Raw genomic sequence first — 13815 nt, forward strand, 5'->3', positions numbered from 1 at the left:
ACGGCCGATTCGGGTGGTCCGCTGGGCTCAGCTGGTGTAATTGTTCCGACACAGCTGGCAGCCGGGCGCGCTCAGTTGGAGACGAGTTGGATTAGCAGGGCTCAGTGGAGCGGCGGCCGGCCACGCCGCTGTCAGATCGGTTACTGGCCACTCGGAGGGAGCCTCTGGGGGACACCGGAGTTGCTGAGGTCACTGGTCACTGGTCACTGGTCGCTGATCGGTGGTCAGTAGTCACTGGCTACTCAGCGCTCGGCGACTAGATAGCTAGTCCGTGGTCATTAGCCATTGGTCAGTGCCACTGGTCATTGGTCATGATTTTCTGGAGCTCGTCGCTGCCGAATGTGCTGTGGATCTCTGGCACCTGGCGAGCCGCCTCTCCGCAACACAAGGTTTGTTAGTGTTTCGTCTGTCGAGCTCCTCTGTAAGCTTCGTCAGCTGGTTATTGTTTGGTCGTGTGAGGTCCATGGACACATTCTGTCGAGTCTTTGAATGGCTCACAACTCCTGGGGGCATTTATCAAAGGTCATAACGGACTAAACTGTAGACTCATATGCCCTGCGTGGAGCGTAAAGCTCGACTTACGGTGTTGCGGTTGACAGCGGCGGCGGAATAGAGTTTTTGTCGGCTCTGTGACGTGACATCGTTTTTGTACCGCCGGGGGACGCCGTGGTGTGTGAACCGGTCACGTTTGACCTCCCTTCCCTGCTGACACCACAAAGTGACGCCGACGGCACCGGTGACACTGCAGTGGTAGCAGAGACACGTATTGGGCCATGACGTGTCCTTCCAACTTCCAAGTCAATGAATCATCATTGTGTAACGACTGCCCATCGAAACCGATCGTCAATGGTAGCCGCTGACTGAAACTACATATTTGAGATTTACTGAAACAAAAGTCACCGTACATAGCGCTCCAACCAAACGTTTGTCAGGATTATCTGACAACATTTGTGACGTATTGATGTTTCGCCAATAGACAAACGTTCTCAAGTATCGACACAGGAGGCTAAATATGAATCATGACCTTAAATACAGCCCACCGCTGTGTCCCCATTCGGTAGTGCGAATATCGATTGTTCGTTCACCGCCCTGCGTAAGGTCTCCCCGATGAAGACAAATGGCGGACGTTTACCGTCACATCGACGGCCTAATTGCGGCTGCATCGGTGTCCGCACCGTAACGGTCGGCCGTATCGACCGCGGCGGCCCACCAGGGACAGCCGATGACGCCCCGCCGCCGCCCCCGCCCCGGGCGGGCAGCTCGGCGCGGCGGCCGGTCCTGTCTCCATGGTGCTGGGGGTCAACAGGCCGGCCGAGTGGCTGGGAGTGGGAGCTAGACACCATCCAGTGGCCAGTCGTGGGAGCTGTGGGGCGCAGAGGTCACTGCCGAGGACAGACGGCGCTGTGAGTTGACATCTGACACTGGCCGGTACTGACCCTGACTTGTGCTGAGTTCTGCAACCTTGACTCGTGCTGCATGACGTGTTATACCTTGACCTCTGGCCTTGACCCGTTGTGACCTCTGACCTGACCTGCAATAGCCTCTGTTCCTACTGGTCAATACCGATGATGACAGACTCTGACTTATGACCTCTGACATGTCTGGTGATGACCTCTGACCTCACATGGTACTGCTCTATGACCCATACTCATGACCTCTGACCCGCCGGCGGTGGTCTGTGCTCTGTGGTCGCCGCTGCTGGGTGATAGGTATGTTTGCGTGTTTGCGGGGGGCCGGGACGGTGGGCTGTTTAGTCTGTGGCTGTGTGTTGGTCCTAGACCGTGTGTCGGTTCGTGTCTGCGGGTGCGTGCGTCCATCGGCGGGCCGGCGGGACACCTGTGTCCGTCACGCGTCCCATCAGCCGTCGGCACTGTGTCGTGTCGTCTCTGACGCACCGTCACCCCACGGCGATAAGACCTGTCTGTATGCAGGGCACACAGGTGTGCGGAGCAGGGGCGTGGTGGCCCCAGCCCCCGTTATCAGAGGCGTCGCCAGTTCAGGTGATAGGGGCATGCTTTGTCGTTACAAGCCAACATGGAATTTGCCTTGCTTTTTCCTGTCGACGTTCCATCAATGACTGGTCATTGGACGCATTTTCTCATATTTTTCCTGGAGATTGATATAGCTGTTTTCAATAGAAGACGCGTGACGTTCGCTCTGAATCACACGCAACTTCAAGACAGTTCGCTCTGAATCAGCCGGCCTCGCGTGCCGCCAGCTCCGCGGCTGCGTGCGGTGCAACAGCTCGAGTGGCTGAAGCCTGGTAGTTAGGTAGCTAGCGGTGGGAAAAGACAGGTGTTGGTGGCTGACAGCTCTCTCTGCAGACCGACCAGTCGGCTCCCAGTCCGCCGCGTCTCGGGCGGCTCACTAGTCACTAACCCACAGGACGGCGTGGGAACGCCTACAGACAACGATCGTATCGACATGTCGAACGTTGTGTTAGAGAGCCAGCTGTCTTGTTTGTACTTTGATGAGCCTGGGATCCCCGGAATTACTATTGTTTTTATCTCGTTTTTGGTGTCGCTCCAATAACTAACTATCTCTTTATTATGGCATTGCAACGCCGTTGAGGGAAACGGTTCATGTCGTCTGTCTAAGTGCATCCACTGCATGCACCTATTGAGGTAGGCGGACACACCAACGCCCCGACGACACCCTCCCATTCAGCGCGAGCCACGCAGTCCGGCAGATTGTATCAATAGGACGACACGCGACGCACGCAGCCGCCACGCACGCGGCACGCAACAAACACTGATCAGCGCCCGCGGCCAATGGCTTATTGCACGCGGGCATGGTGACGTGCAGGCCAAGGCACGCCGCTTACAGCTCATTTCATATTCAGTGCACAGGCACTTCGGTGCATTTTCTTGTCGAGGTGCAAGTTCGACCCTATGTTTTGTGGAAGAATTACGTAGCGTATAAATAGTGCACAGGCGCTGGATGCTGCATTTTGCGGCGCGGCGCAGGCATGGAGATAGTCGCTGGCTCCCCTGCGCGCGCACTGACGGCCGCACGCACACGCGTACGCGTCCGTCGTGCCGGCGGTGGGCCGGGTCGATCGTCGGCGCCGTCGTGGTCGGCCCAATCGATGGTGGACGGCGGCCTTTCCGTGTTTCACCGGCGGCGCGCGCCCTCCGCTGTCGTGAGTGCCGGCTTTTTGTGACCGCTGCCGCCGGCGTCGGCTGTCGGGGCGACCGCCACGGTCGGCCGGTCGGGTCCACCGAGCACGGACACGGGCCTCGCCGCCGCACCGCCGCGGCTGCCGTGTCGCTTGTCCCACCGACTGTCCAAGGCTGTGGCTCGACGGGCCGTCTCATGGCGCTGACGGCTCCTGCGGCGCAGCGGGGCTGGTGGAGGTCTGCCGGCCCTGAGCGCGGCGGCGGAGCGGCGGCCGTCGGGCCTGTCCAGTCCGTCCGCTGCGGCCGGTGCGCCGTCCACCCGCTCCCATTGGCGCACCTCGCGCTGACTAGTGGTGCCAATTTCATGAAATTTCAATTCCAATTCCGATCCAATTCCAAGAAATTGCCAAGTAAATTTTAATTTTGTCCAAAGCGGGGGCTATTCCAATTTTTAACGATTTTTGCATTTTTTGCGTAAATTTTAAGTGTTTAAAAGCGTTTTAAAGGCCTCCGTTTTAAAATTTTAAATTTTAAAGGCCTTGTGTTCCGATTAATTTCCAAAAAAATGTTAAGAATTCCGTCCAAATTCCAAATTGGAATTGGACAAAAATTGGAATTCCAAGAAAAGAAATTCCGATTGGCACCAATAGCGCTGACCCAGTTCCACCGGGACGATCGTCGGTCGGCGGGAAGCGGCCGACGCGAGCTGACGAGCGCCGAGAGAGAGTGGGGAGGCCGGAGAGGGAACGAACGGACGAGAAAGCGTTCGTACGGCGAGATAGATACAATGCATCGGGTCTGGCAACGAACTTACTAGAAAAAGGTTATCTGGCTATGTCCCTCAAGGAAGAGAAGAATAATCGCCTCGTGGCTCGTGTCTGCAGCGGTCTGCATTTCCAGCGAGCGTGCCAGCCTGTCCGGTCCATCGTCCTTCACTGCACAATAACTTAGTCCCAACAGATACGATCGAGGATACGCTATACGCTAGCACGGGACGGCATGACCTCACACGGCATTCCATGCTGCCCTAACTAGAGGTGGAAATGAATATTAGTCATTAGTCAAAAATTAGTCGACTAACGTTAGTCAAGCGCTTTTTTAGTCAGTCAAAAGTCAGTCAACCAAAATATTTGTTAGTCATTAGTCAGTCATTAGTCAATGATTTTGTTGCATATTAGTCGACTAATTTGTCGTAATTCGTGAGGTGACTTAGCCCGCGCTCCACTGGGGTCGCCCCCGAACGCGCCCGACTGGGGGGGGGGGGGTAAATTTTACCCCTCCCCCTGTTATCTCCCGAACCAGGCGTCGTAACGGCCGACATATCTTGCGCCCGCTTCGCATTGCGTTGGCCATAAAATGATTAGGGATAAAATTTGGGATCGATTGGTGTTTTTTTCCGGTGTCGATCGGACGTCTAGAAGCGCTTTGATGCGTAACTTGTAAACGGCCACAGGCTGTACTTTTAACAGTAATCGTTTCAGCCAGGCATATAATGTCGTTGGCCCAGTGCCCACCATGGCCAACATCATTGGCGGATCCAGCCCGACGTTTTTTTTTTTTGGGGGGGGGGGGCAAATGGCCGAAATGACCCCTTTCTTTCCATGCGCCGCCATAGGCGTAATATTAAAACTCGGGTCTTTTTTGGGGGGGGGGGGGCAAACGGGCTTTGGGGGGGGGGGCAATGGTCCTAAATGTCCCCCCTGGATCCGCCAGTGGCCAACATCCCCAGCTGCTGATTGCACTGCTTTGTTCATTGCTGATTGCGTTCATTGTGGTCAAACATCACAGGTCACATGCTCTGAAATGCTGAATGGAACAAACATTAAAATAAAACATGGTGTTGGTCATCGTTTATATTTCTTAGCGTATCGGCAGATTTTTATTTACGCAGTGCTAGCAAATTCCGAAATTTAGTCAAATATTAGTCAAAATCAAGAAAAGTAGCGTTAGTCATTCAATAGTCAGTCAAGCTTTTTGAGACGAAAATTTAGTCAATCAAAAGTCAGTCAACCAAAATTGTCATTAGTCATTAGTCAGTCATTAGTCAAGATTTTGGAAAACGTTAGTCATTTCCACCTCTAGCCCTAACACGAAACTGATCAGACTTGCTGCGTTATGTGCGCCTGTTATATTCACAGCGTTAATTCAGTGTTATAACTTTAACTAAACTTAAGTTGATATGCACCATTCGCCATTCATTTTATACGGCGTCTCACTTCCGGATACCTATATCTTTCGTTCTCAAACAGTTTACTCTCGATGAAATAGCCGACCCCACATTTCAGCTGCGTGTGTATAACTGTATACACCCGCGAACGTCTGTTTAACCTCGGTCCCATCTGTTTCAGCCGCCCGAGAATGACCTGATGAGGGGCGAACGGCAGCTGAGCGAGCACGAGCTGCGCTTCCAGCGCTCGCTGCGCAACCTCAACACGCCCGAGTGGTACAAAAAGTCCAGCGCCAAGCCGGAGACTACACTCCGGAGGGACTATGGCTCCGGATCGCTGGCAGGTGAGTGCAAACGGACTCAAACGGTGGACGGTGGACGCCGGTGGACTCGGTCGGATGGGGACAGGATGCCCTGTGTAACTACTGTTAGGTCCGAAATTGGCTTAGTTCATCAAAATTTCTCTCACTGAAATGGCCAGTTAGCTCTGCCAACTGATGGGACCAGCATCTTAGTGGGAGGTAGATTACGGTTAATTAGATAACGTACCATAATCAGCTTGACTTCACTTGTTCTCGTTTCATTCCATATCCAATCACCGCTCGACACTTTCACCATAAAGCTACCGTAACATCAGTCTCCAGCCCCCACGCTCGACCCCTACCACTGTCCCCTGCACATTGTTCATAACCAGGTCGAGTCATCCTACTGCACTGGTACAGTTCTCGACTCATCTGACTCATCCCGGCAGATGACTCGGATGACTCAGTGTCGTGCAGCACAATTATCACTGACTCCGCAGTACGGATGTATTTCGGGACGCTGTTGGCAACGCTCCCCGGTTGATGTTTGCTGAACAAGTAAATCTGAGACGGCTGTCCGATTCAGAGCGCTCCGAGACTCAGAGGCCCCCTCTCCCTCGCCGTACGAGGTCTATTGGATTGGACTGTTACGGTACCCCTGCTTAGGTCACATGTGGAGATTGCACGCCGTGCAGCATACAGGAATGTTTTCATTTCGGATTTCTGACGGTGGACCCAGCAGGAGAGGGGAGACCACCAAAAGTCTTGCAACTCTTATTACATCGCGCTCACCGTTCCGCGATAGGTGGTCACTGGTCAGGACGGTGCAGTGATGCAGTGGTGCAGTTAAGCACAGTGACAGGACAGTCAGCATTTTGAGTAATTACGGCCTTGGCTATTACACAGTAGATAAGATACCCTGGAGATATTGCACAGTATATTACGACTTCACTCGGGAACGTCGCATAAAAGGGATAAACGACCTATTTTTATCCAACCATTTAGGGGAAAATTAAAGGGATTATATTGCCATAGATATCTTCGGAAATGCTTGCCGTCAACGATCGTTTAACCGATTAGTTCTGAATTAATGCTATGTTGAATCGATAATTATTTCGTTATTTTTTCCTTGCGGCTTTATTTTTGCTGTTCTGTGTAAAGTCTAGTGATTGAGTGCATCGTCGTGAAAATTTCATCATTTATCGTGCGCCGAGGCATCTCACATTCTTGATGATTTTCGTTGGCGTCTGCCGAACACGTGATAGATTCTGTTTGGATTAGGCAGACCCAGTTCCGCGCTTCATAGCGCCGCTGGCCTCCGGCTGTCGTTATGTGATGGACGCCTGTCTCGTTGAAGTGGAGCCCGGCTGGTTTTGGCACCTCTCATGTGTGCGTCATCGCTGACCGGCGCCCCTCCCATGTGTCCACAGGCGGCTGGTCGGGCTTCAACTCCAAGTCGACCTCCAAGGAGAGCCTGCAGTCGAGTCGGTGCACCACACCCACCACCCAGTCCAAGGTGGTGATCCCCAGCCGGGTGCGTCCGCCCGACTGGCGCTATGTGCGCGGCACCTCCCGGGAGAGCCTCACCAGTCCGGGCTCGGGCGCCGCCTCGCCGGCCGCTAGTGACCGCGGCCCTGGCCTCTACTTTGGCGGTGTGGGGCGGGCCTCCCAGCCGAGCAGTGGCACCCAGAGCCCGGTGGGCAGCGGCACCGGCAGTCTGGGAGGCCACGGACGGCGTCCCGTCTACATGGGCTGGCGGAGTCAGGAGCGGCTCGGCCAGGGCTACCAGACGCCCGTCGACCGGCTGGCCAGCAGTTTCTCCCGCGGCCGCAGCGAGGGGAACCTGACCAGCGGCGGCGGCCGGCTGAGTCTGCCGCGCAGCTCGGGTGCCAGCTCGGCGGCCGGCAGCACCGGCTCGGTGAACGCGCTCCGTCCGCCGCCCGACCTGGACGTGCACAGCTCGATTCGCGAGGTGACCAGCGCCATAGTGCATTACTTTGACTCGACCGGCTCGGCGTCGGGCAGTGCCAGTGAGCTGGGCGGCCGGGCCGGCTCGCCGCGGCGGCGGCGCTCCCCGGCGCGCGGCTCCCGCTCCACGTCGCCGTCGCGGCGGCCCGTCTGGCTCGAGACGGCGTTCGTCGGCACCAAGCCGATGGATGAACCGCCCACGCCCGAGGCGGCCGGCGCCGTGCTCTCGGACCCGCTGGCCGCCGGCGGGGGCGGCAGCGGGGGCGGCGGGGGCGGCAGCGCGGCCTCCTCGCCGGCGACGGCGTCCGACTCGGCCCAGCCGCGGCCGGAGCCGCAGGGCGACCGGTACGAGCTCGGTGAGTTGCTGATGGTGTGAGTGTGACGCCCGCTGGTCGGGGTCAGAGGTCAGGTCAGGTCAGCCCACACAGACGGCTGATCAGAGGGCCACCGGGGCTCCATGAGTTCAATGTCGCTCGCTAGTGTCGCTGCTTGTATATATGCCTCCGATGGGCGAATGGCGGGGCATGTTTCTATCCGAGATCCGGTGTTTTGTCGCAGCGTTTGTGTTGCTTTCTGCGCCTGAAGGTGCCGTAATAATTGATTTTGATTTTTTTCACTCATTCCGTCTCAGTCTGAATATGGTTTTGTTTGGCATGTTTGTGATGCTTTTCTATGTGATTTTGTAACGCGCAACAGTCTTTTTTTCGTCTGCGATTTAGATCACGTATCACATATTGAGACTGCATAATTTCCAGGCCCTCAAGAGGAATACGTAACCTTTGTCCCATTGTGCACCTTTCCATCTGATTCAGGACCAAGTATTGTCACTCGTTTTTTTTTCTTTTCGTCGAATCGTGTCCTATTACATCTCGTTCTAGATCGCCCGCTTACCGAGGCGTTGCTGCATTTTAGCTGCATGGATGTTTGCTTGGCAGAGGAGCACTTGTGTTCGTGTTTCGGTTCTTACGTTTGGAATGCTTAATTACACGGATTTGCAGAATACTTTTTTATGTAATCGGTTGCTGAATAGATGTGCTATGTGAATGACGCTCATTGTAAAGAAACAAGCCGATCGTTTTGAACATCGGGCTTAATGTTGTTTTGTTTGCAGTGATCACCGTATCGTGCGATCTTTAGTCACGATTATGTTGTATATTTCATTATTTATCTACTTAATAAATTAGTAGAGGGAGTCGCGGCGTTTATTTTGTTTTGGTTCTCCGCACGTTATCTGCACCCTATAGACATCACGTTTTATTGCGTTACTTCTTTTTTGGCAGTACCTTCGTCACATCTTGACACACGTATCCGCCAAGCATAGTCAGCCCAGGTGAGCATTCCAAGCGCCTTTTTAACCCCTCGTTTGCTCGTTTGTACTCACACTACCAGCGCTAATTCGCCATTTAATCGTTCTTTTGATTTTGTTGAGACTACTGCTGACTAGTGCCGGGTTATTTACTAAACACCGGTAATGTGTTCATGGATTACTGATCCTCTTCATTATGCAGATTGCTTCGTGTCAGGTGTCGCATGTATGCATGCATGTGTACCGGGATGCCCCTCTCAGAACTCGCGCCTGATGCCAGTAATGTAAATGAGGTGTTTCACTACCAATATCCGCTTTAGGTGATGGCTCACCGCGTGTAGCGTAAATGCCTTGCACACCAAATTAGTAATAGTTACGCTTGCTGATGAACTGTAACCGAACTATTGGCTGGTGTGATGGTTCGCTTCACCTCGTGTTGAGTGAGAGATACTAGACGTTTGTCAGTTTTGCATTTTCCTCTCGACCTTAGTTGTGCGATGCGTCTGTTCATTCCGTTCAATTGACACGCAAGGCAGTAAAGTAAATGTAATTTAATTCGAATTCGCAGAATGCATAGCGTGCGTTTATGCTCACTGGGCTCGGTGGTAATTCAACTTGACATCTTCGTTTCCCATTCGCTCAACACCGCCAATACTCCCCTGCTCTCCTCTCTGCCACTCGCCGGCGTCTGACCGTGCCCCTGTGACCGGCAGGCTCGGGCCGGCCGGCTGCGCCCCTCCCGTGCCCTCCCGCCGCGCCGGCTGGTCGGCGGCGGGGCTCCTCCGTCACTGTGGAGGACGTCCTCGACTCCTTGCTGGCCCTGCCCGCCTCGGGCGGCAGCCAGCAGCAGCAGCCGCGCCGGCCCAGCTCCACCAGCAGTAAGGGCTCGCGGCGCGGCGCCTCGCCCAGCCGGGTGCTGTATGAGACCTCACTGGTCGGCACTCGGTACTACGAGCGGCCGCCGTCCGCCAGTGGTGAGTGTAGGGGCCGCAGGAGAGACCGGCCCGACCCGACCTGACCTGACCTGACCCGACCTGGAGGACCGCCGACCTGTCCTAGATCCGAGATGAATTTCACTCAGGGATTAACCCTGGGCTGGGCACCAGATGAACGTAAAACGTGAAATCGTTTGACCTATCCTCGGACTTGACCTGACCTCCGATCCAACCTGACCCTTCAGGACCTACGTGTCCTGCCTCGTGACCAAAACTACTATGTTCCAGTCCGGACAACCTTTATTGGTATTTAGAAAGTTGTGCAATGCATAGAGCTGGCGAATGACTTTTCATTGAATGGTTTTACTGTTATGCTATGCGAGCATGTATGTTGCTGCGGCTGCGAGTTTTCTGTTCCATGAAATATAGATGGCACGAACACTCCTTTTTACCCTTTTCTCTAAAGTGTTTCTTTTCATTGTTGATTCTATATTTCTGAGCACGGTTGCCGAGTGAATGCAACGCATATTTAAGTGACGTTATGTTTGTAGTGTGCTCGCTTTTCTTATCAGATAAGGTTTCAGACTAATTTGCTTTTATTGCTATCGACTCATTGAAGACTGATACCGTTCAGTTCCAACCCATGCCGAATGTCCGAATGTCTGTGTGTCAATGATTTTCCTGCCTAGTTGACGATGATATCGATATGCCTGGCTATGGCATGTAACATGCACATGGTGTAGCACGTGCGACATGCGCAGTCTATCCTTGATGCCTATGTTGAGTGTTATTTATCTGAACTTTGCCGCCATTCGATAATACAGGGTGTAGCCAAGCTCTCTGTGTTTCATTGGATGCATGGTCAGGCTGTGACTCACTGAATGCTCTGATCCGTCTCGTCGTAGCTCGCGACCATTCCGTCGTACACAGCAGCAGTGTAATGCCAACTCTGCTGAGTTTGCAGCACGGGGACCCGGCACCAGTAGCTCGCCACTCAGCACGTGCCGCAGCAGTGACTCACAACTCACAACTCACGCCGAGTTGAGCCAACAGCTGACGCACGCATGTGAGCTGATGTCGCCTCTGCTGAGCTGCGCTTGACGGCATGCTCGGAGGAATGTCACACAGACAGCGGATCACGTCTCCAGTCTCCAAATGAATGTTCCGACTCTGTTGAACCCTGTAGCTGAGTGTTGCAACAGTTACTTCTTCGCATGCCCGTCTCACGCAGCTGAGTTCGCATCTGCCCAGTTTAGCTCTACCAGTCCGTGAAAGACAGGTGAGACCAGCATGTATGCTCTTCAGTCTGCTCGCATCTCATTAACTTAGTTATTTCTACAGAAAAAAGGCTAGAACGCCTAGCCGGGTCAGCTCAGCTCAGTCTGTTGGTTGTTGATGTGTGTCGTTACTCGTTCGACATACAGTGATGCAAGCGAGATGTGATCATTTACTGAACATTAAACAATACGTTTCATTCAGTTTCATCTCAATGTATGCAATTTCTCATGATTTTTGCTGTGATGCCCATCGCGGTAATGTTTGAGTATCTCAGCACCCTACCGGTAACTCTGCGCTGTGCACACCAGTAACCTCGGTGTTCGTCCCACAGACGACTACCCCAGTCGGAACGGCCACGTGGTAACTGCTGGCGGCGGCTGGGGCTGTCCGCCCGCGCAGGAACACCAGCAGGCGGTGTCTCCACCCGAGCAGCGTCCTAACGCCATCACCACGGTGGCGTGGGTCAGCAGTGAGCCGGAGCCCGACCCGGACCCGGAGCCGGAGCCCGACCCGGAGCCGGAGCCGGCCGGGGAGCCGCCGCTCTGGGAGGAGCTGCACAGCGTCGACTCGGCGAGCGGCGAGCACCGACAGCACAGCGGCAGCACGGACAACTGCGCGTCCAGCGGCGACTCACTGCAGGCGCAGGTCAGCTCTCCGACCGGCGAGCGGCGCCTGAGCGACTCCATCGACGGCCACAAGGTGCGCTTCGACGTCAGCGACGACGACTGGCAGCCGGGCGAGGGCGGCGAGCGGGGCGTGTCGCTAGAGGAGCTCGGCAGACGGCTGCCGCTCGCAGACGACACGTCGGACGCAGAGGGCGACACGGACCGCTCGGGAGCCACCACCACGCCGGTGGAGAACGAGAGGGCCGCCGAGGTGCGCGGAGATGAGGACGGCCTCGAGACGGCCGACTCGTTCATCACCATCAAGTGTAAGAACTCGATGTGCCTGCGCACGACCAACCTGACCGAGGCCAAGACGGTGTTTAAGATGTGCCACAACTGTGAGACGTTTTACTGCTCGCGGGAGTGCCGGCGCGCGCACTGGGAGAGACACAAACGAGTGTGCGCCGCTATCCGCGCGCAGGCCATGTCCAAGCAGATCATCATGAAGATCAAGGAGGATGAGAATCTTCTGCTCGAGTTCTCCCGCACGGCACGTCAGGGTTATCTAACGCACGGCAGAGGCCTGCTCAAGGTGTTCTTTCCGAGCCCGGAGTCGGCCGACGACTTCCTCTCTCGAGAGAACGGCACTGCCTCGGAGGCGCTCTATATCAAGTGGCAGGACCTGCTGCCTCGCGAGATGGGCCACCTCGTCTACCGCGACATCATCGACCTGTGCAAGTCCTACAACCCGGAGACGCGCCTGGTGCTCTACATAGTGATCTGCGTGTTCAACGAGCTGCCGCTCAGTGGGGTGGCCAAGTGGGAGCGTCAGATCATCCCGCGCTGCGCCAAGCTCAAGCTCAGCCCGCTCTTGGGAGGCCGCAGTCCGCAGCGGAAACCCTCGCCCAAGATCACCCGCGAGCTGGACGAGCTGGAGACGCTGATCCTGATCTCGCTGCCCCACTCGCTGCCCCACCTGGCCGCCGAGCGGGCGCGCGAGGTCAACTTTCTGAACATCGTGCGCCACCTGCGCAGTCGTGGCGTGAGTCTACGCAGAGATTACCCGGAGGTGTACAATCGACTGTGTGCCTACTCGGAGAAGAGCGTGCCCTTCTCGCCCACCACCATCTACCCCAAGGACACGAGCACGGGCAACACGTTCATGTGCCTCATCATGCCGGACGCCACGCCCGAGCAGTTGCTGAAGATTCCCAGGGACTGTGGTAAGGTGAAAACGATCAATATCAGTCAGGACCGGCCCGAGTGACGCGTAGACCAGTGCGCGGGGCTGTCCGCCTCTCAGTCAGACTGACTCGTCGTCGGGTGTCGCAAACCGTTATTGTTATTGTTGGTGATTTTTAATAATTTAGTACACACGTATGTCAGTGTGCTGGTGCTAGCGAACCGCCGGGCGCCACAGCCTTGTGTAACTGCGCGGCCGGCCGCTAGGGGCGCGGGTGACTGCCGAGTCTGATATTCACAGACAATCCCGGCTCGTGCCACAGTGTGAGCTCCTCTAACTTTGACCTCTGGCCGCTGCGCGTCGGTGGCAGCACAATCCGACGAGGCGCCGCCATCAGCGAGCCACCTAACCGACCTCTGTCGGCCTGTATCTTCCTCTTCTTGAGGTGCGTGCTGAGAGCGAGACTCCCGGAGATAGAGAGTGCGTCGACGAGCGTCAGCAAGAGAACAAGCGAGTTGAGCGAGAGTTAGCGAGCGAGAGCTTTAACAGTAATCGAGCGGGTGATAGGAGCGCGAGTGAAAGCTAAGCTGTTCCGATGTTTCAACCTAATATCCCAGTTTATAGTCTTTCATTTATTGTTTCTGGGTCCCGTTGCCATTGTCGGTCGTCCCTCCGGTCGGAGGTAGCTGCCGGGGCTCGGGACGTGTCGGCGGTTGGAGCTTGCCCGGCGGTGCCGCGGGCTCGCCGGGGTGGATCAGGGCGCGTTCTCTGCGCCCTGTGCGTGGGGCGCGCTCCGGACGGGGTGGCCCGCCGGCAGTCTAGTATCGGGCGGTGTGAGGTGGTGTTCTAGCTCATCGACAACAGTAAACGCATCGTTCTGAGACCGGCGCCTCTCCGGCGGGATAGCGAGGCGGGTTTGTGTGCTGGTCTTCCACGGCGGCGCGCCTGCTGC

At 55.6% G+C, this 13815-nt stretch overlaps 2 protein-coding genes across 2 annotated transcripts in view; both read left to right on the top strand.

Annotated features, from left to right (window-relative positions):
• LOC122385642 overlaps positions 1-8748 on the top strand; it is a 57328-nt gene extending 48580 nt beyond the window's left edge. The window contains exons 5-6 of the mRNA XM_043374029.1: positions 5468-5630; positions 7019-8748. Coding sequence (XP_043229964.1) covers positions 5468-5630; positions 7019-7932 — 1077 coding nt within the window. The 3' untranslated portion in view covers positions 7933-8748. The remainder of the gene's footprint in view (positions 1-5467; positions 5631-7018) is intronic.
• A 362-nt stretch (positions 8749-9110) lies between these two features.
• On the top strand, positions 9111-12947 carry LOC122385667 (apical junction component 1 homolog). Its single transcript, XM_043374103.1, has 3 exons — positions 9111-9141; positions 9576-9836; positions 11407-12947. The coding sequence occupies exons 1-3, from the start codon at positions 9111-9113 to the stop codon at positions 12945-12947; spliced, it is 1833 nt and encodes a 610-aa protein (XP_043230038.1).
• Positions 12948-13815: the final 868 nt, after the last annotated feature.

The sequence above is a fragment of the Amphibalanus amphitrite genome, unplaced genomic scaffold, assembly GCF_019059575.1.
Source record: "Amphibalanus amphitrite isolate SeventyFive unplaced genomic scaffold, NRLGWU_Aamphi_draft 000226F_arrow, whole genome shotgun sequence".
NCBI lineage: Eukaryota > Metazoa > Arthropoda > Thecostraca > Balanomorpha > Balanidae > Amphibalanus > Amphibalanus amphitrite.

What these genes read in the sequence shown, in the direction of transcription:
- LOC122385667 (XM_043374103.1), top strand. Translation starts at nt 9,111, where the DNA reads ATGCCCCTCTCAGAACTCGCGCCTGATGCCA. An exon ending in AGAACTCGCGCCTGATGCCA is followed by an intron (nt 9,142 to 9,575) that starts GTAATGTAAATG and finishes TGTGACCGGCAG; the next exon opens with GCTCGGGCCGGCCGGCTGCG. An exon ending in GCGGCCGCCGTCCGCCAGTG is followed by an intron (nt 9,837 to 11,406) that starts GTGAGTGTAGGG and finishes TTCGTCCCACAG; the next exon opens with ACGACTACCCCAGTCGGAAC.